Source organism: Melanostigma gelatinosum, assembly GCF_949748355.1.
Source record: "Melanostigma gelatinosum genome assembly, chromosome: 1".
Lineage (NCBI taxonomy): Eukaryota > Metazoa > Chordata > Actinopteri > Perciformes > Zoarcidae > Melanostigma > Melanostigma gelatinosum.
Window position 1 is genome coordinate 22,644,391 of NC_136634.1, and position 19,646 is coordinate 22,664,036.

Genomic DNA, 19,646 nt, shown 5'->3' on the forward strand with positions numbered 1-19,646 from the left:
GAGGGAGAGAGGCTCTCGCTGGTTTGACGCTGATATTTCAATTAAACTGTAAATGTTTATGCATTTCCATCAAACAGCTGACAGCAGAAACATTACTTTTGGTTTCATCACTTTTGCGGTTTCCCGTTAGTTTACGTCATATTCTTAACGACTAAAAACGCTCCAGCAAGGATGACCAGTTCCACTCGTCTCCCATGCAAATGAGCTTTTTCCAAGACATGTGCCATTTAGCTTATGCAAGAGGTGTTACCGGCTTTATTCCCAGCGGTGGAGAGTAACTAAGTACATTTACCCTTTAGATCAGACGGTTGCGTGTTTACATGTATGTCAGTCAGAGGCTCCGTGTCTCTCTATACTTTGTTTTCGTAGCTATTCACCTTCAACGTTTTATCCGTTCCTTTGTTTACTTCATACGCATCAGTCTTCTTTGGTTTATTGTTCTTTCTTTACTATTGGTTGCAGTCTTATCTTGTTAGATGCGACACTGCACACAGGAAGTACGAGGACAACAAAGTGCAATGACAGCCAAGTTGAACATCACCTAATCTGATCCGGTGACAACAAGATGTGTAACCACAATAACGTGTCACCTCTCTCTGATGAGATATGGATATTGAATGTGCTTTAGTAGCAGAAAGAATTCAATTATGTCACCACTCTTGTACCGTGATGCTTACATTACGATGCAAGAACAGGAAACTCAAGGCTGTTTCTGATTGTTGGACTGTTTGAAAAAAAAGCGACATTCCAGGTTTAAAAGACTGAAGGAGTGACCGTGGATATAGCTGCTCAAGAATCTCGCCATTGCATTGATCCACCTAGGCTTAAACTCAACTTCCTCTACCTGTGAGTGATGACTCCGTCACTCTGTTGTCCAGTGATCTAATCCATCATGCCTACAAGTAGCTACAGTGCAAATATAGAGTCCTAAAGACTGAGAAGTTACAGTATTTAGATGTATTGTACTGCCTCTATCTATCAGTGGGGTAGAGGGAGAGAAAATTTGGGTTTGCTCTGTTGAAATTCCCCTCTCCAAAGGCGGCGGTGTAATTACTGATAGGGATGTAATTAGCCGAACATGGCCAGATAAGAGCAGGTTTCGTGGGGGAGAAAGAGAGACTTCGGAGAGCGAGTGAGTGCACGCAGAGTGAGGTCTCCATTTAATGAGCAGGCCGGCCTATGAGACAGATTGTTAAAAGAGGTCACAATCCGAGACGGAGAGGGTGAGGAAAGAGAAGAGGATGATAAGGATTTGGTAGCGAGCAGAAGCACAGGCAGAAGAGACGGGCGAGAGGGAGGAGAGGAAGGAGGAAAATGAAGGAGAAAAAAAAAGGAAAGACAAATAGGCAATGTAAAAGGCTGAGATGAGGGGAGCAAAAAAGGAGGAGTAGCAATAGATGAAAGAGAGGGAGGGGGAAAAAGATGGTGGAGGGTGATAAATCTTGTAGCGCTGTAGCAGTTAGTTGGTTCAAGGCCATGGACGGACAGACTGCTATAGTATTCACAGTGCATTTCAAGGGAGGGGAGCCCGAGCAAAGCACAATGTAACGCTAAGTACACAATCAGTAGATTTGTCTTCCCCCGGAGAATTTATAATGGATTTGGCTTTCAATTCACAGGGTTAAATGTATAGCTACACTGTACTAACTCATCCCAGTGGACAGTTTCAATATATGCATGGGATTCTGCTCTTGTCCCTGAATCTTGTCTGTTCAGGATAGTGCAGTTCTAAACACTGCTTTGTTCTTCAACAAACAAAAAAGTGAACTGAACCAGGGTGCTTCCTTTAGTTCTACAAGCCAATCAAGGTAACACAAAAAAGGCTGTATGTTCCGTAGACACAAGGTATGAACGCTACAGCCGTGTGTGTTCTTTCTCTGTGTAAACACACCCGATGGCACCGTGTTCCTGGTCATCCAGGAAGGCCCAGTGGTAGGACACGGGCAGCGGGGAGCAGTTGGTGATGGAGATTGCTCTGCGGGTCCCCGTGCAGTTGAGCACGCAGCCGAAGTCCACGGCGGTGGTGGAGAAGTGGAGGTTGGGGAAGTGGACCTCAGCGTGCAGCTCCACTGTGTCATGCCGTGGGTATCCCTTGTAGTGTATCTCAAGGGTCTGGGGGGGGAAAAATATGTCAATGAAGAAAATGTATTTGTCAAAAATATTTGATATGACAGGTAAATATGTCAACGCTTTGGTTTGTGCAGTGGTGGAAGAAGTATTCAGATCCTTTACATCAGTAAAAGCACTACCACAGTATGTATGTTGCATTCTACTGATGTAGATGTTTACGGTAGTGTTCATTTCAATTCACCTTATGTACTGTTGGGTAGTTTAATCTAAAGCGATGCATCACATTGATAAGAATGTCATGTGTTTGAAGCACGCATTCCTATAAAGTCAATTTGTCATGAGAAAGATGATTTCAACTTTGTGACGATGCATTTTACAGCGATGCCAAGCGGTTTATTAATTAAGTCGAAGAAACATTTTCTCAACTCCTAAAGGAGCACTTCATAAAAATCCAATTCAAAATCCCCAAATTTGAGAAGAGCGACATTTAAAGAAAATGAACTTAATATTGTGTATATTATCCCTTAAATACTCGTGTGGACCCAATGGGGGTCCTAAAACTCATGTTGGTAGCCACTGCCGTCGGCGCTAAGATATGCTATGAAGGTTACGTAAGGAATTAAAAAAAAAAAAGCATCACTGTTACCTCTTCCACGACTCGTGACACCTGATCCTGACAGTAAGCTGGATTGAAGCACACCCACAACTTAGCCTGCCTCCCGTCACCTAAAACCATGGACTGGGAAGAGACACACAGGAGTTAAAATGTGAAACATAAAAGGTATTGAAGGGAACACGCTGACTTTGCAATAGTTAGGATCACAGACTTCAACTTTTCTCATTTTTTGTCTTCCATGCTTGATGGAAAAGCATTACATGTCAGTTTTTTTCTTTCTTTTTTCTTTGCTCACTACAGGTTTTAGGTGATTGTCACTCAATGCAAATCAAATTACAGCTACGCAATAAACAAAAGCTGTTTTGAAATACGAATCAAGAGCTGAAATACTAAATTAGCATCTCGATGATGATGCTTTAAAATTGTCTGTTCTGAACACAGCTCGAGCCAGCGGGGACCTTTCTCAAGGGTCTGTATGTTCTCATTGTGCCTGCCTTTGAGCACGGCACTGGCCATCAATCTGATGTTTTTCCCCTTGGCACCAACGCACCAGAGAACATGTCTCCTCCTATTTCTTTTGCTGAATTGTACTTTCCATTGATAATTTAAGGTCAGTTCTTGAGATATAAGAAGCTCCGACAGCAGCGAAATTTCATTGAGGTAGAAAATGGACAGAGATTAGAAGGAGAGGTTGGTGGAATTATTAAAAAGAGAAATAAAAAAATGCACAGAAAAGTTCACAAGCTCACCACATATTAAAAGGGAGAGTTAGGATGTTTTTGAAGTGAGGTTTTAGGAGGCAGATTTAAGTTACGTTCCAATTCATGGTGGTGCCAGGCCAAAAGTCTGTGTGCCACTAAAATCAATAGGTTTCTCATCTTGGAACGTGAAATGAAAAACAAAAGTTACCCAAGAGGAGGAGATGTATACCTTGGTGGTAGCTGGGCTAAGGCCTTCTGCCTCACACAGGGAGAACGGCTCCCCAAGAGAGAGCTCAATGGACAGAGGCAGAGACGACACATTCTCCAAGATGAGCTTCTTATTTTGGGGTATGAGACTCTTTCCTGGGACCTGTAAGACAAATAAATAAATATAGATACATTACAGGTCTAATTACTAATATAATAATATAGTTTTGAATAAAGGTATCCTGGAGAGACAATCTTTTGACCAACCTTCTTCAGGTAGAATTTCAGCTGCCTGGAGGAAATGCTGAGTAAGGGAGCCACAAAGCGACAGGTGACATCTACGGACATGATGACCTCATTGCAGTCCTGGTGACCCACAAAGCCACGGCACACCAGGCGCTCATGTACAACCTTGTTGAAGAAAAGAACATATGAACTGTACATGTACAGTGTGCTTATGAAATTCAGAAATTTGGGTTCATTCCCTTTCCGGCCTGCAAGCCTACTGTCTCACCTTGGGGGAGTCTGAAGATCCCGTCAGAACCATGTCAACGGAGCCGCCTGGAGCAAGCTCCACACGAGAAGGCCTGAGGCTGAACACCGCCTTCTCTCTGCTGGAGGAGTCACAGCTCAAGATACCCTTCTTTCTTGGAGCAGAGATGGGGGGCAGGACGGTTCGTCCGGATAAGCTGCCCCCCTTTCGGGTTTTTGTGTCATTCCGCCAGTACATCCGGTTCGTTCGCTTACCCTGGTTGGTCAGCTTGAAGTGGTACTGGCATGACGCATGGCTTATAGGACATACAGAAGACAGGAAGGAGGCGAGGCATCCTGTCAGCACTACATTTTAGTTGTAAATCCCCACATCATTATCACCGAGTCACAATTTGAGCGTGACCTCTTTCGTTCTACCTTAAGTGTGTGCCTAAGTCAAGGTTTGGAGCGAAAGGTCTGTCACTGACAACTGTGGTGCCGGTGCCTGTGGCGGACAGAAGCACAGCGTGCGGTTTGCTGTCCTGGATGGACACTTCCAGCCTGGCCTGGAAGCAAAGTGTGTCCTTCAGGTGGACCACTACTCTCAGCTCCAGCTGGCTCTCGGGTGGCACTTCCCCCTCACTGGGCTCAACTCGCACGAAGGAACTTCTGTGGCTCTGAGGAAACAAGAAACATAATCACAGTTCCTCTAAGCTGAAGCGTCTGATGCGATGGAGAAACAACATATCTCCCTTGGGGCGGAGGCACTTTCTTCTAACTGTGCTGCACACGCCATTGAGGCCAATGCCATGCATGGACGTGGAGAGATAGATGTGAATATCATGTAGCTACATAATCACATCGATGTCTCGGTGTAGCATGAGATCCTAGAGGTGTAAATAGAGCAGTGGCTCCCTGCCTGACATAAGTAAGACGAAATATCTCCCTACTATGGTTACGATAATGGGTAGAGTATGAGATGCACAGTTGTAAGGATGTAGCATACCTTATGTTAAAATATGTTTTCAAATACATAAAAGCCTTAACACGTGGGTAGTTTAAAAATGTTATTTGTCTCAGGTCTACACTCTTTGATAGGAGCATGAAACAGGGAATGCTGCAAACTCAATACTCATTCTATTTCCCAGCTCTGTGGATTGTATTTATGAGTAGAGTCCAGCGTAATAAGAAAACAGATGTTCATCTCCAGGCCTTCAATAAAGCCCTCCACTGTGCTCACTGTACTGTGTGACCAAGCAGTGGTTCGTGATCACAATCAATGTTTTATACAGCAACTGTGGTGATGAATGGCTGGGACATACACTTCTAATTGGGATGTTGAGAATGATCTTCCTAAAGATGCAGTGAAGCTCTGGCACTTTCAAATGCAGACAGGACGACGCGGTAGATTGTTCATCGTCAGAGAAGAGTGTCTTCAGTCAAACACTCTGATTGACATTATTGCTGTATTTCAGTGTTGCCTGAAGCAGAGACTGTACTCAAAATAATATTGGACAATTTAAATATAGAGCTTCAGTTTGACGTCTCTGTTCAAAGCTACTTCCCTAGAGAAAAGTCTTGCAGACATTCGAGAGAAGAAAAGAAAAAGACTCAGGCAACACTTGACCAGAGAGTGACTTCCGGAGTCAGAGATCACTTTCTCAGCATTGGTATGATCGGATGAAAGAGCCGGTGAAAGCAAACTCAGTGTGGGTCGATACAAGGGTGATCACGGTGGAGGGGTGGGTGGAGTCAGAAGAGGGGAAAGAGCAGGGGGTCGACTCCCCAGAGAGAGGAGCAAGACGACTGGAATCGCAATAATCACATCAAACCTGCTGCATCCCACAGCTTGATGAGCATTGATTGCTTTCGAATGCGGCACAAGTCAGGAGGGCTTAGGATCCACGGCGGTGCGTCGTGCGGCTCATGTTTCTGGTTGCCAGACAAAAACAGACAAAAACAACATCTGAATTTTCCAGCCGATCCCTTTTTAACACAGAGTGCAGACAATGGCGTACGGTGTTAATTGTCCATATCATGTACATATGTATTGTCATGCAGTTTATATTTCTAGCTGTGTATCTCTGTTTGTATCACCAGAAAATAAAGTCGAGAAAAGTCTGTTACCATTTGAGGTAAAAGGGCTGCGCTACGCTTGAAGCTATTCTTCACAGTGCACACTGGCTGTCGAGATATCTTTGGCACTGTACGTTAAAGGGATTCTTTCCTTATCCGCTGCGAGAACTGACTAGACTGCATAAAATAATCAATAAAAGCCTAGGTTGGATTATGGACGGAGTCGTGGTGAATTTCTCACAGGCGGTCACTTAGATGACAAGCAAGTGTGGATGCCTTCCGTAATATCCCCGCAATCTTCAGTCATCAGGTCTCTCTGTGTGGATCTCAACCAGCCTATTGAGCGAATGTAATGTCATTCAAGGAGAATCCGCATCGATTGATCCTTGAGAGTGTGCGGGAGGGGAGGGGGGGGGGGCTCAGAGGCTGCCTCAGAGGAGAGGACAGGGTCACACAACTGCAGGAAGTATTGAGTCAAAAAGCTCCAGTCGCAAGTTTGTTCCCGGCGGATTTTAAAGTGAGAAGAGGGGCTTTCAGGAGGCAAGTGAAACACTGTAGATCTCAGGTCGCGGTAAAGTTTCATTTACACTGAGTGAGCTCTCTATATGTAAAAGTAAGCGGAACATTCGTTGTTTAAGCCTAAAGGGAAAATCCATCGCCTTTTATGTGGATGTCCAATCTGTGTTGATATTAAATGTAATCAATTGAAGCAATAGACTCCTCAGTGCGCGCCATATTGACGGAGAAAGCTGAGTTCTCCTGCTTGTGGAGCCAAGCCGACGGTATCTACATGTACCAGGATGCATTGCACGCGAGTTACTGACATCCGGATGGTCACTGCCGGCTGTATCCTCTTGCACAGCCAATGCAGCAGCATCTTTGACCTCTCCCTGCTGCATTTCTTTGGCTGTGGCCACAACACTTTTAAAATGTATCCTCATCCATAACAACCGCTGCACTCATATTTGGGGATGATTGAGTGGTGCCTAGCGCATACTACCAAGAGGCGGAGTCTAAAAAATCCAAGCTGAAAAAGCCTGTCGTTCTTCCTTACATCCAACTGGTCGCTGGCACATCAAATGACAGCAACAAAGAAGGCAACATTTTCTGAAGAAGTCTAAATCCCTCGTATCAACATTGGGAGCGGGTGCACCACCTGCACCACCACGTTTCTACAGTAGCCCAAAACGGACGAATGAAGCACGGGCTCAACGTGAGTCTTTTGCGTTTGTTTTATGTTACCCGAAGGCCACAGTAGTTCGCCGACACACTTCTGAAACATGAGCCGCAGAGTGCAAAAGCGTGGGACCTCAAAGTGTAAGACACTTTCATCGTGTTCGATGGGACGGATGGCCTCTGAGCGAGGCAAATGCCGTGACCACAGTTTTGCCCTCGGCGGATCACGTCACCGTAGTCTTGCATAGTGAGGAATGAGCGGAGGGAAAATTCAGTTGGTTGCAGTCTGCAAACACACCGCTAGATTCCACCAAATCCTACTCACCGTGAGAATTACTATTTTGTGCATGAAAAGCAACAAACACCAGAAACAAGAACAAGGCAATCCGAGAGGATCATCGTTCAATCAGCTTCCCAGATCAAGCCCGCCTATTTCGTTCATGTCATCCTGAATTGACAAAATGTCACCATCTGGCTGGTCTAATGAGCACACTGTGAGGTAAATCCCTGATTCTCCTGGGATAGCACTAAAATTGAACTGGCAACTAATTATTTCAAGAGCTAACCAAGTATTGAACCTATTAACTCATTAATTACATATCAAATTAGACTGAAAATCAATTCGTCACAAGAGCAGGGGAAGACAGACAGAAGGTTTGCACAAGGAATTTAGCCACTGAAGGCTCGACAGGTATGTATTAAATCCACTAAATCTTCTGCTAAAAACATTTAATTACTGCAACATCCTACCACTAGATCTGAGGGCACGTAAAGTTACCTTGTTTATCTCGATTTGAATGTAAGTCGTTAGTGTTTTATAAGTTTATCTATTTTTAGCATGTGCAAGCCTACCTAACAGCGCTAGTAGGTGTGTCTGTGTTGCTGTGTTTGTACCATGTGAGCAGTGAAGTGGGCTGGAATAGGAGACTGGTTTGACAGGTGCAGGGCTCTGGTAATGTCCGTCAGAACCGGGATTGTGCCAAAGTCCAGCTCTGGACTGTGAACACGAACGATTGGTCCCTGCCCAATACAGGACACGGTCACCTCCTGGAACAGAACAGAACCAAACAGAGGCGGATTAGAGTACACAAAAAGACACTCGCAATTACACCCGCATGGTATTCAACCAGCGACAGTTCACACTTCCACGGACCAGGGGCGGCTGGCTGCTGCCGAACACAGCGATGCGTAGAGTGTGCGTCTGCTTTCCTACGGACTTAGCCAGCAGAAACACAGGAAGCTCCACTGAACTGTGACGTTTTATCAATCCTCTTGGTGCGGAACTGCCAAAAAGCAGTGACGGACTCTCCTCGTATTCCTGGAAAAGGTGACACAGACAGAAATTACATTTTTTATGTAAGCATACAGACTCAACATCTATTGTACGCATAGATAGAAAGCAAAAAGATAGATGGTCCTGGAAGTAATTTATTCCTCCCTCACCTTGTCACGGTTGGCAGACAGCGATTTCAATGTTGGCCATTTGTACCAGTACTTTGCAGTTTCATGGAGCCAGCTAAATCAGGGTCAGATTATTTTGACTCTAAATATAATCTTAATTCTATTTCCTCCCAAAAATCATTAGAAAGTCTTAGTGATAGTGGTATTAAATTGCATTTAAAGCAATAGTTCAACATTTTGGGAATGGCGTTCGCCTTCTTGCGGAGAGTTAGATGAGAAGATCGACACCACTCTCATATCAGTGCGTTAAAAATGGAGGACACGGTGAGCTAAATTTACCACTCCAGGAAGTCACTGCTCCCAGTCAAGAAATAGTCCGGCACATAGACTTTTTTTTTGGTACGGATTAATGGATAATGTTTTTTTTGAACGGCTGACTCCTCCTTCCTCTTTACCGGTCGGTAGGGGCCCCAAGTGATCAACAACCACTTCAGCAGCAAAAGGCACTTCGGGCAGAATTAAGCAAGGCTAAAAACAAGCCTTACCAATTTGGCATTTGAACTAGAGCATCTGCCTGCAGGTTAGCTGGGAGGGGCCGCTGAGTGACATCCAACTCTTCTTTGTTTGCGAGGGGAGCGGGAGGAACACCTGGCGGAGATCTGCACTCTGCTGAGTGCACTTTCATAGTCTAAGTCAGTCTCACAACAATAGTCAGGTGTGCATTGGAGCACGGAAGATTTATCTTGCCGTAATAATTCCTCCAGTTCATACTCCCAATTAGAAGATCCCTTCCTAATACGCTGCCAATGGAAGTGATGGAAGTCAAAATCCACAGTGCTCGTTCAGCAAAAGCTCAGAAACAGCTTTAGCATTCTGGATTTGTCAAATCATGTGGATATTGTCAAAGGTTACTGTGTCTAAAGTACAATAAACGTATAAAGATTTAATATGTAGATTAGCTATCATTGGAGGTACATCTAATCAGATTGTGTTACCTTTGGACACAGTTTTATCATTTCGGGACAGACATGAGAGTGGCATCATCTCTCAGCAAGAAAGCAGATACAAGTAACCATATGTCCCAAAATGTTGTGCGAATCCTTTCAGCCGTTTTATTCTTGAGTCATGCCGCTCACCTCCAACACATAAATTGTGTTGTATTGAGTTGGAAACGAGCAATTGTCTTAAATATGCATGTGTCGGCAGGACAGGTTTCGTATTTGTTCAGTTCTCTGTTTTATGAGTACCCTGCCGTACAAATGAATTATTGACTGCAATGATCTACTTAACCTGGTCAAGCATGCCGTAGCAGGCAGGTAGAGTGCTGCTGTTGGTCAGCCGCACTTGCTGTTCATAGCGCAGACCGAGGAAACACCTTCGAAAGTCCAACACTGGAGTCTCCACCACAATATCAGGAACAACACAACTATTACCAAAGAGAAATACACAGAGAGAGGGTAAGAGAGGGAACAATCTGTGGCTTATTTATGATTCACAACAGTACTTGCATTGTTGAAAGAAGAGGTATTCAACCGCCTCATAAGGAAGAACAAGTAATTGCATGACATCGCGCCAAAACTGCAGTATATTAATTAGAACTGATTCATAAATCTACAATTACGGGGTGATCGCTGTAAGGGAATCAGATTACCATCGGCCTATTCTGAGTGCCGGTGCCGGTGACATTCCAATGTATTATTATGCAAATGAGGTTCTGAATATTCAACACATACTCTGGTGATTTGTCGACACCTTCAAGGAGGTTCAATGGACCACATTCACGGCCTGTCAAAGCCTCAGCGACAGCCAGAAGCACAGCAGAGGTTATTGTTCGAAAAAAAAGTTCACTTTACTTTAAGAGGATGGATTTCAGGAGAGTTTGGAAAAAAGCAAGATGAACCCTCTGCTCTTTTATGGCATGGCAGCACAAATTTTAGAAGAGGAGATGATATTCAGAAGAGGCAGAAGAGGAAAAATATACAGGACAACTGGCCCAATAATCTGTTTATGGCCTCAATTTGCAAAGTTAAACTTATGATACTATGTGTAACAATATACATGTATTAATGGCTTTGTAATGCGAGAACGGATTGTTACGTAACTTCAAACCTGAGGCCTTCCCTGACTTTCTTAATTGCCGATGTAAGCTTTAGATACTATATGCTGTACCAGTGTTTCCCAAAAAAGACAAATCATCACGACCCAATTCACAATAGGCCTCATCTATAAATCATGAGAAGAGCAAATTTGTGCAGAAATTAACATTCTTGACCATTTTTATTGCCATTTCTGCAACACCTTATATCTTCTTTTCAGCCATTTCGACGAGATAGTCACTTGATAATCAGAACTTCAATTTATAAATGTGTTATTGAAAAAATATTCACATGTGGAGTACTTTCTAAATGAGACCCAATAAATACATCTCATTCTTTTCATTTTCTCTTATCAGTGAAACAAACACAATGTACATTAATATTTCATATTGGACTCAATGTTATGCTACAATGCTATAATGCTACAATCATCAGAGCAATACGGACATTCAGGCTCCTTCATGTGACTCAAAGGTGTACTGCAGATATAAATGTTGAATAAAAGACTGGAAGAAATTCTGGAAACCCACCTGTGGGTCCCGACCCAGTCTTTGGGAATGACTGTACTATACTACACTATACTATACTATAGTTGATAGTATTATGATACTAATGTAATATGATAAACAGTTTTGATTCCAGTCAAGGATAAATTATGTAACAGTTGAAAGCAAAGGTGTATAAATAACGTATAAATGTATAGATTGCGGCCAACTATCTGACTGTAACCTAAGCTAGGCTAAGGTTAGCCAGCTAGCTATAACTTGGGTCAGGCATTGGTTGTTTTGCAGCGTTCGCTGAAGTAATTTGCAAAAGGCAAGCTAGTTACTATCATGAAGCATGGTCCTAATAAAATAGAGTAATATTATAAGTAGTGATGTTATTGTAAATATGATATATAATTGTAACATCACGTGTAATGTTGAGGATGCGGACTGCGGTTCACTTAACGGCCACCGGTGCCTTAAATAACAACGATTTTCTGAAAAGTTAAATAATACCTCTAACAATAAGTATTTTGCTGCAACTTGCGAGACAGCACAAAAGGTAAACTGATGTATGAGTATGTCTGTGTACACATCAAACAGTGTGTGTACGTTTACATCTGTAGATGTGTCTGACCTGGCATAGATAGGCAGAGACAGGATCTCCTCTCCGACACCTTCAACATCCACCACTAGCGCCAGCCTGTATCTCTTGACTGTGTTGGAGCACAGCTTCACCTGTATATGCAATACACAGATCGATTATAAGACCACACAAGGTGCAAAACATACAGTGAGCAACGACCGTGTACACAATTTCAGTTCGTAGGTTTTCAGTTTATTGCTGTAGAGTTTGTAATAAATGCCTCGCGGGACAACTTAATCCTCTCAAGTCCTTCTACCAAAGTAAGTCGAATGACAAACAGTGTCATTCTGAAAAACAAGTGAGTAGAACTTTCAGTGCAAATTTCACCTATGAACGGAGCAGTTTGACATTTTGGGAAGACCGATAACACTCTCATGTCTGTATATACTGTACGTATATGTACTAAATATGAAGCCGGGAGCTTAGCTTCAAATAAAAACAGGAAACGGGGGGGAACCAGCTGGCCTGGCTCTGTCTAACGTGCCAAAAGCCAACTACTAGCACCTCCAAAGCTCAATAATGAACATGTTATATCTCATGTTTAATCCATGCAAAATATGTAAAAAGGTTTTATGGAAGGTTATGTAAACGTTGAACTGTTGCTTAAACTATGGTGAAACTGACCGTGGTGGGCAAACTGCTTAATATGCCAGGCAAAGGATAACATCACCACTGCCGAGCAGACTTCATCTACATTCTAAAGACAAGTTTTGCGTCAATAATAAATGTTTTTGACATACGTAAGTATTACCTACTGAATTTTCTTTGTAGAAAATATATGATATCTTATTTTAGGGGATGCATTCGTTTCATTTGCAGCTCCACCTCATGATTTAGGCTGAAAATATGGGCATGCTTTTACAAACAAATACTGTGCAGTTTCGTTACACATCTTTACAAAGAACTGTAATTCATGCATGCTGTCAGGATTAATCAATGGCTTTAAATTGGTTCCCCCTCCATTTGTTAATTTACTGTACCTGAATGGTGAAATATGAATCGGAAAGCACAGAGCCCGCAGCAGGTGTGACGGTGAACTCCACAGGCCGTGCATGAAGGTCTCCAGCAGCACTGCCTCCCCAATTGTTCCCGGACACTTCGTATGCCCGTTGGGCACTGTTTATACTGGGGGACCCCAATCCGTCTCCCAGGACACGCAGGGCAAAGGTCATGGGCACCAAGGAGGTGTTGATGAGGGAACAACGCAATGTTTGTGTGTAACCTGCCCATAGAGACAGACGACAAAGATGGAAAAAAATGGGAATATAAAGAGGAGGCTGAAGTGGAGGACCTTTTTTTCTGAATGTTGTGAGTCTCTGGTTTATAATATATAGATATATATATATAATATATTTTATGTAGGAATAAAAAAATGAATAACTCACCAAAGGCTACATCTCCAAAATTGAGTTCTGACCGGTTGAAGTGGAATGTCGGACCAATGACACAACCACTGAAAAAAAGAAGACAAAAACATGAGTCAAGAGGAGCCTTGGTATTTTTATTGGTTACACTGCCAACACTTTTTCGTTTTTTTGTATTTGTACGGACAAATCTGATTGTTCCGTCATCACTCGTCACTACACTCGCTACCTTCACTCGCTAACTTCACCTGAAAGTCACGGTAAGCGGCTGCGGTCGTCCTGTGACAGTTAGCAGCAAGTCCTCGGAGAAGGTTCCCAAGACGCGACTGTGGAAGGTGACTTCCACAGTCTGGAAGGCCCCAGGGGGAACAACACCTTCCTCAGGACTGAAGGAGAAACAGCGGCCGAAAGTGGTGTCAGGGCCTGACAGCCTGAAACGGCCATCAATCAGTCCACTGTTGTGAACCTGCACCTGGACAAAAAAGAACACTCGAGTCATGTTTTTCTTTAATGAGCCGCACCGTCAATAATCAAGTAATAAACATGTGCTGCGCTCACGTTTTGTAAGGCCACTTGAGTTCAGCTTTAGTAGAAAAATGACTGCTCTGAGAGCCTAATTTGAATTTTTGCAGGAAACATTTGATGACTTTATTGCAGTACTAAAAAGAGATAAGTGCATGCGTTGCTTTTATGTTGGAAATTGTATTCACCGTTCTGTTGGTTTAGTCTAACAGTTGAAGCTTATTTATAAGAACAGACGCCCAACGAGGACGGTGTAAACACCAAATGTGACTTTAGTAGATTGTTCATAGCTACAACTTATCTCATCGGCCACTGATGATACAAATATTGGCAAAGACTGAATAACACAGACTTCAGTTTTGTCAAATTGTATAGAATTGTTTTTGTTAAGCGTTTGGCTGACTGGATGTGGCACAAGATTTGGGTGTATGTTAAATTCCACACAAGTGGACAAAATAACATGAACACTTTACAATATGACAACATAGAATCCTACCAAAGACTTCAGCCACAAATAACCTTAGAGTTGATCAAAACACGGCATGATTAGCTTCACACAGGGGCTGTGGCTGTATCATTGCATTGCAAATTTCTAGAATTTGATTTTTGTCAACTTTCTTTCAGCTTGAACCAAATGCACAGACTCACTGTAAACAGTAGGGAGACACACGCAGATATACATCAAGCTCATCACATTACTAGCGTGTCCTGACTGAGCCTTTACTGAAGGAGAGAAAGGGAAACAACTGTTGACTTTGGCTGAACCTTTCTTACTTCATAACGTATTGTGTGACCAACGAATACGTTCTGCATGTCCACCAGGTCATAGTTGAGCTGGAGATTCGGTCCCATGCCATCGGCGTGTATTGTGAGAGGCAACCGAGCTTCACGGCCTGAGTGCAGACACAGACAGGGAGAGATTCACAACAAAGTTAAAGACAGACAAACCCAACGAAATATATTGGGATTTTATTCAGGTCACTGGGAAAGTTAGTTTTTATGTCTGCACTTTAAAGTGCTAAATCAGAAGAACAAAAATGAATACTTGCTAAACATTCACTCTGCTGCAGCTTCTTTACTGTGAACGTATTAAAGGCCATTAGAGTTCCGCAGTTCTGCTGAATAAGCTTCTTCAATCAGGGCCCGGTAGTCTCCAGTCATTAACTAGGCTGGTCAGGTCGTCAACTGCCTCAGAAAACATGGAAATTGATGTAAATCTGGCCTCCGGCTCAGAAGACACACGTGACGGCCACATGTAAATTTCCCCAACAGCCTTTTACTACCGCAGGGTTGAGATGCATATATTGGGGCCTCGTGACTGCATTGCCTAATATGCAAATGAGATGAAGTAGCAACAAGTCATCCAGTGGTTAAAGCATTTCGGCGGATTGATTGGTTCATTTGTGGCGCTTCAACCAAGTTTGACTGTGGATGTCGCACGCCGAAGGAAAAGGGAACATGAAAAGAGACCAAGTTGTTCTCTAACAATAATCGAACACACAGACATGGTTTGCTACCCAGCCTTGTCTGTCTGACCTTTGTCTGAACCAACCCACTGAGGGACGGAGAATCTTTTATGAGAAAGCCAGAGCTATTGATTTACAGCAGGAGTGTACAGTCTGCTTAAAGTCATTCAAACAATCAATTCCAAGAAGTTGAAGAACAAACAAAAGAGGCTATTGGTTCAAGAAACAAGCCACGTTTGTGTGTCTGTGTGTGTGTCGCTATAAAATTGCTGTAAATGTAAGCCGTAATACACATTGACCTTCAGCCTAACGACATTTAGTCATAATTTGATCCCAAATGCCACCCTTAGCCAAACTCAAATCTAAATGTATCTTCATTTTAACATTGGAAAGATAACCTTGAAAACTCACCCTATGTGTGTACAGGGGGGAGTCATATCAATGGGGTACAACACATGCGCAGTAAAATCTGGTCTGCACTTACTGGCGCACGAGCGAACCCTAAAAAGCTTTGTCAGGGCCAAAGACTGTATTTCGATCATTAACCAAATTACTGGATACCTTTAAAGTTTGACCGAACGACGGTGCTAGATGAAACATTAAGGATTCAAAAGTTATGATCATTCATCCTGAGGGGAACATGAATGTGCAGCTAGCATGGCATGGCTAAAACTCTGACGTTGTTTGGTTGTTGCTGTATCATAAAGATACGTGCAATACTGTGCTTTGCTATGTGAATCCTAAATGTGTGTTTTCTAGGCACTGACCTGTGACATCACAATATATGGTTTGTTGGTACAGTTTGGCCTCCTCGGGCTTGAAGACGATGTTGAACTGTGCCGGGGTTTTGGGCCATATTTCCCCCTCCTGAAGAAGAAAAAGAATGGGTGATTCTACTTAAAGGATATAAAGCAGGGATGCAGTCACTGTAAATGCATATTCTCTCACAGAGAAAAAGAAAAATAGATTGGTTAGAAAACCATTCATAGTTTATCTTAGTGGCAGCCTCATGGTGTGAGGGGGAGACCTTTTTTAATGGAAGTTCAACTGCATTCACTTCAGTGTGGTAAACAATGTGGAAGTTGACTGTTTATTTATCACGCCTCAACTCCAGTCACACACACACACACAAAAAGATACCTGTGGGTGTGTGTGTGGGTGTGTGTGTGGGTGGGTGGGTTTACGCATGTGTAGACTGCTGTGTTTCTCTCCCTCTCAAAGTTTGTGTTGGGACTGGCCTATGACTGTTTACTCTCCCTCCCCCGCACTCTCTCTCTCTCTCTCTCCTTCTGTTTTCCGTCGGTCTGCTCTCTCCCTCTGCCCAGAGAACCTGGCTGATTTAAGCGGAGGAGACACTGGCAAAAAGGTGGGGGTGGATGGCGGTGTCAGAACAGGTAAGGCTACCTGAAGGTCCCTAGACAGAAAGGGCCCAGCCCCCGTGACCTGCAACTGAGGAGTCGGTTCAGATTTACGTTTGAACAGCAGAGCTGAAACATAACTCTCTGCAACATATCTCATCTCAAATCCGATCTTTTGGCGTAGCATGTAGCGATTAGTGACCTTTTAACCTGAGGACCCCGTCTCAAACAGCCAACCCACTCTTGGACCAGCTACTGAAACCCTGCTCGCTCAGAGAAGGCTGTATAGAGGTACGATAACCCCCTTCGCATGAATTAAAGTGTTCGATTATGCAGTACAGTCTTAACAAGGAGGGAAAGTGAGCTGCAAATCCATGGGTAGGGTACTGAGAGATACTGGGCAAGAGGGATATGGAGAGACACGGAACACACAGACGCACATGAACACACCGCTGGCTCCACAGTGATGCAGCTGTGTGAGAGGGTCAGGCGACAGTCCCTCACTGCCTGGCTTCGGCGCTCCTGCAGGGCTCTGGACAGCAGTGGGAGGCGATGGATCGCCGCGGGGTCGGACTCGCACTGAACGAGCAGCCGCTCCCTCTCGCCCTCCTCCGTCTGTGGGAGCGCCGAGCTCTCCCTGGAGAAATGGAGGAAGGGAGGCGAAGGTGAAACAACAACAAAAAACAACAACAAAGAGAAATGAAGAGGATCAGAGAGAAAGAGAGGCAGAGAGAGAATAACAAAGTGTCAGAAAGAAAGTGATGGACACTTGAGCTATTTCTGGCAACACAGGAAAAAAAGAACACAGCAGGTAATTCTACTTGCAAAAAGGGGGAGTTTATACAGCCCACACTTCCTATTAAAAACACCTTCCTGTATTGTCTGTGTTAAACATACCTCAATAAGCTCAGGGCCTCCTCTTGCAGGCTGGGCCACGTCGTCCAGCAGTACTTCAGAGGGATCTCACTGCTGTAAGTGAGGGATACTTTGCCAATGTTGGCCAAGGAAATGTAGGTCTGACTCAACAGAACACAGTCCGGCTCCAGACGGATGTTCAGTTCCTCACAAGTGCCACACAAGCTGATGTACACATCTTCACCTGGGCAGGAGACACACAGGAGTGTTTTTAAGGTTCAGAGCTTTGAATTGCTCCCTGAAGTGGGTCACATGAGTTGTGGGATGAAGGCCAACAAAGCAATGATTCTTACAGCTCAGTATGTTCTGCATCCTGTTCACAGGAATCTTCTGAATAAGTAAGGTGAGGAGTGAGGAGACATTGTTTACCTCAAAAAGATATCAGTCATCCAACTACAGTGGGCAATGTTGAGACGTCTTTATTATCCGAATATGTTGAAGTTGATTGACTGCACATGCACTATCTACTGTGCACAGACAACAAGACAATCGATGTAACGCTGTAAAGCCACAAAACTGTACCCTGATAAGCCCACATGCATTTCTAGATTTACATCATTTACAGCATCGCACATGCCTACAGATGGGGAACATGCTGTCAGCTCGTGGACACTGTTATTCCTGACTAGGTAGTTAAGATCAACCCCAACAGCAAACCTTGGGAAAGCAAACATCTCAAATTCTATTTCGCAAGAAACAAAACAAGCTTTTTAAGCTGGGTAATCTCTCTGAACTAAACTACAACTAAGGAGTGGCCAAACTGTATTAAAACTAAAAGGTTGAAAGCAAACTTGAGCAATAACAATTTAGGCTCTGCAGTTTTATTCTAAGGTTTGATGTCCAGCAAAGAAACTGCTGCTACAAAAGGCATTCTGCTGCACTCCGGTCATTTCATCTCTGCCTTTTCTGCACTGTTGTGAAGATCTTTAAGCATTCAAGCCCTCGCCCCGACAACATTTGCAGCCATCTGCTGATCCACTGGGCTGATCAATTAGGCTTTATTTTTCATTATGTATTTCATCATCGGTTCCTAAATTTATGGAAACAATCTACAATAGCCACTCAGCTGCAGTGACCTCATGAGTTGTGGGAAATGGACTTAAGTTTGTACAGCTCCTCACTAGTCTTCTAACCACTCAAAGCACTTTAACACTACATGTCATCATTCACACCCATTCATACACTGATGGCAGCGGCGACCATGCAAAGTGCCACCTGCCCGTCAGGACTGAACACATTCACGCACCGATGGCAGAGCCTTTGGAGCTTTTGGCAGCAGTTTGGGCAGCAAGTGTCTTGCCCAAGGACACATCGACATGGACCGGAACCGGGATCGAACCGGCGATTGATAGAAAAAGAACTACTGGGCAGGACTGAACCTCGTATCAACAAAACAGATGTGTGCAGGGAGCTACTATAACTCCTCTGAACTCAAAGAACGTATCTCTGGACTGTCTGTAGCATTAACTGGCTCTCCCTCCAAGGCTGCGTTGCCAATGTACACCAATGACTGTCGTAGTGAGTTAGGCAACCAGCCCATTGTGAAGTTTGCAGACGACAAAAGTTATAGTGAGCCTGCTGAGCAATGCTGAAATGTCTCATGGTCCTGTTTTAAACCATTTTCTTTTATAACTTTTGTAAAAAAAGCTTTATTCGAATTGAATGCGACAAAACCACAGTGCACTGATTTCAGAGTTTCACCACGCAACTCCTGCAAACACTATAACTAATGGCAAGATGTCGAGAAAGCTAGCCAGGTTCCAGGTTAATGGATCCCTGATGACACGGTTTCATAAATGTTTTATTGAGCCGGTCTTCACCTTTGCATTCATTTGCTGGTATCCATCGCTCAACCTCAAACATTAAAACTCATTAGCAAAGGTGATGAAAGTCCCTCAGCAGTAATAACTATCTCAACTGAACAACAAACAGTCGTCAAAGAAGGCTGAATCCTTTACACCTGACAGACTACTGCCATGTCACTGCTCAGCTCTGTAAAGTACACATTCTTTCTTTATTGATTTACTAATATTGTAACTTTTGTACTTCACGTTTTAACCTTTTGTTTCTTATGTG

General features: G+C 43.6%; 1 protein-coding gene across 1 annotated transcript in view; it reads right to left on the minus strand.

Moving 5' to 3' along the window:
• The window catches only part of hydin (HYDIN axonemal central pair apparatus protein), a gene marked incomplete at both ends in the record, with an annotated part of 63,979 nt that overhangs the window by 35,233 nt on the left and 9,100 nt on the right, over positions 1-19,646 (minus strand). The window contains 17 exons of the mRNA XM_079282677.1: positions 1,892-2,112; positions 2,717-2,809; positions 3,617-3,757; positions 3,862-4,005; positions 4,109-4,382; positions 4,504-4,742; positions 8,212-8,364; positions 8,459-8,635; positions 10,009-10,144; positions 11,937-12,037; positions 12,926-13,167; positions 13,331-13,398; positions 13,558-13,781; positions 14,636-14,724; positions 16,065-16,164; positions 17,106-17,292; positions 17,553-17,754. Coding sequence (XP_079138803.1) covers positions 1,892-2,112; positions 2,717-2,809; positions 3,617-3,757; positions 3,862-4,005; positions 4,109-4,382; positions 4,504-4,742; positions 8,212-8,364; positions 8,459-8,635; positions 10,009-10,144; positions 11,937-12,037; positions 12,926-13,167; positions 13,331-13,398; positions 13,558-13,781; positions 14,636-14,724; positions 16,065-16,164; positions 17,106-17,292; positions 17,553-17,754 — 2,791 coding nt within the window. The remainder of the gene's footprint in view (positions 1-1,891; positions 2,113-2,716; positions 2,810-3,616; positions 3,758-3,861; positions 4,006-4,108; positions 4,383-4,503; positions 4,743-8,211; positions 8,365-8,458; positions 8,636-10,008; positions 10,145-11,936; positions 12,038-12,925; positions 13,168-13,330; positions 13,399-13,557; positions 13,782-14,635; positions 14,725-16,064; positions 16,165-17,105; positions 17,293-17,552; positions 17,755-19,646) is intronic.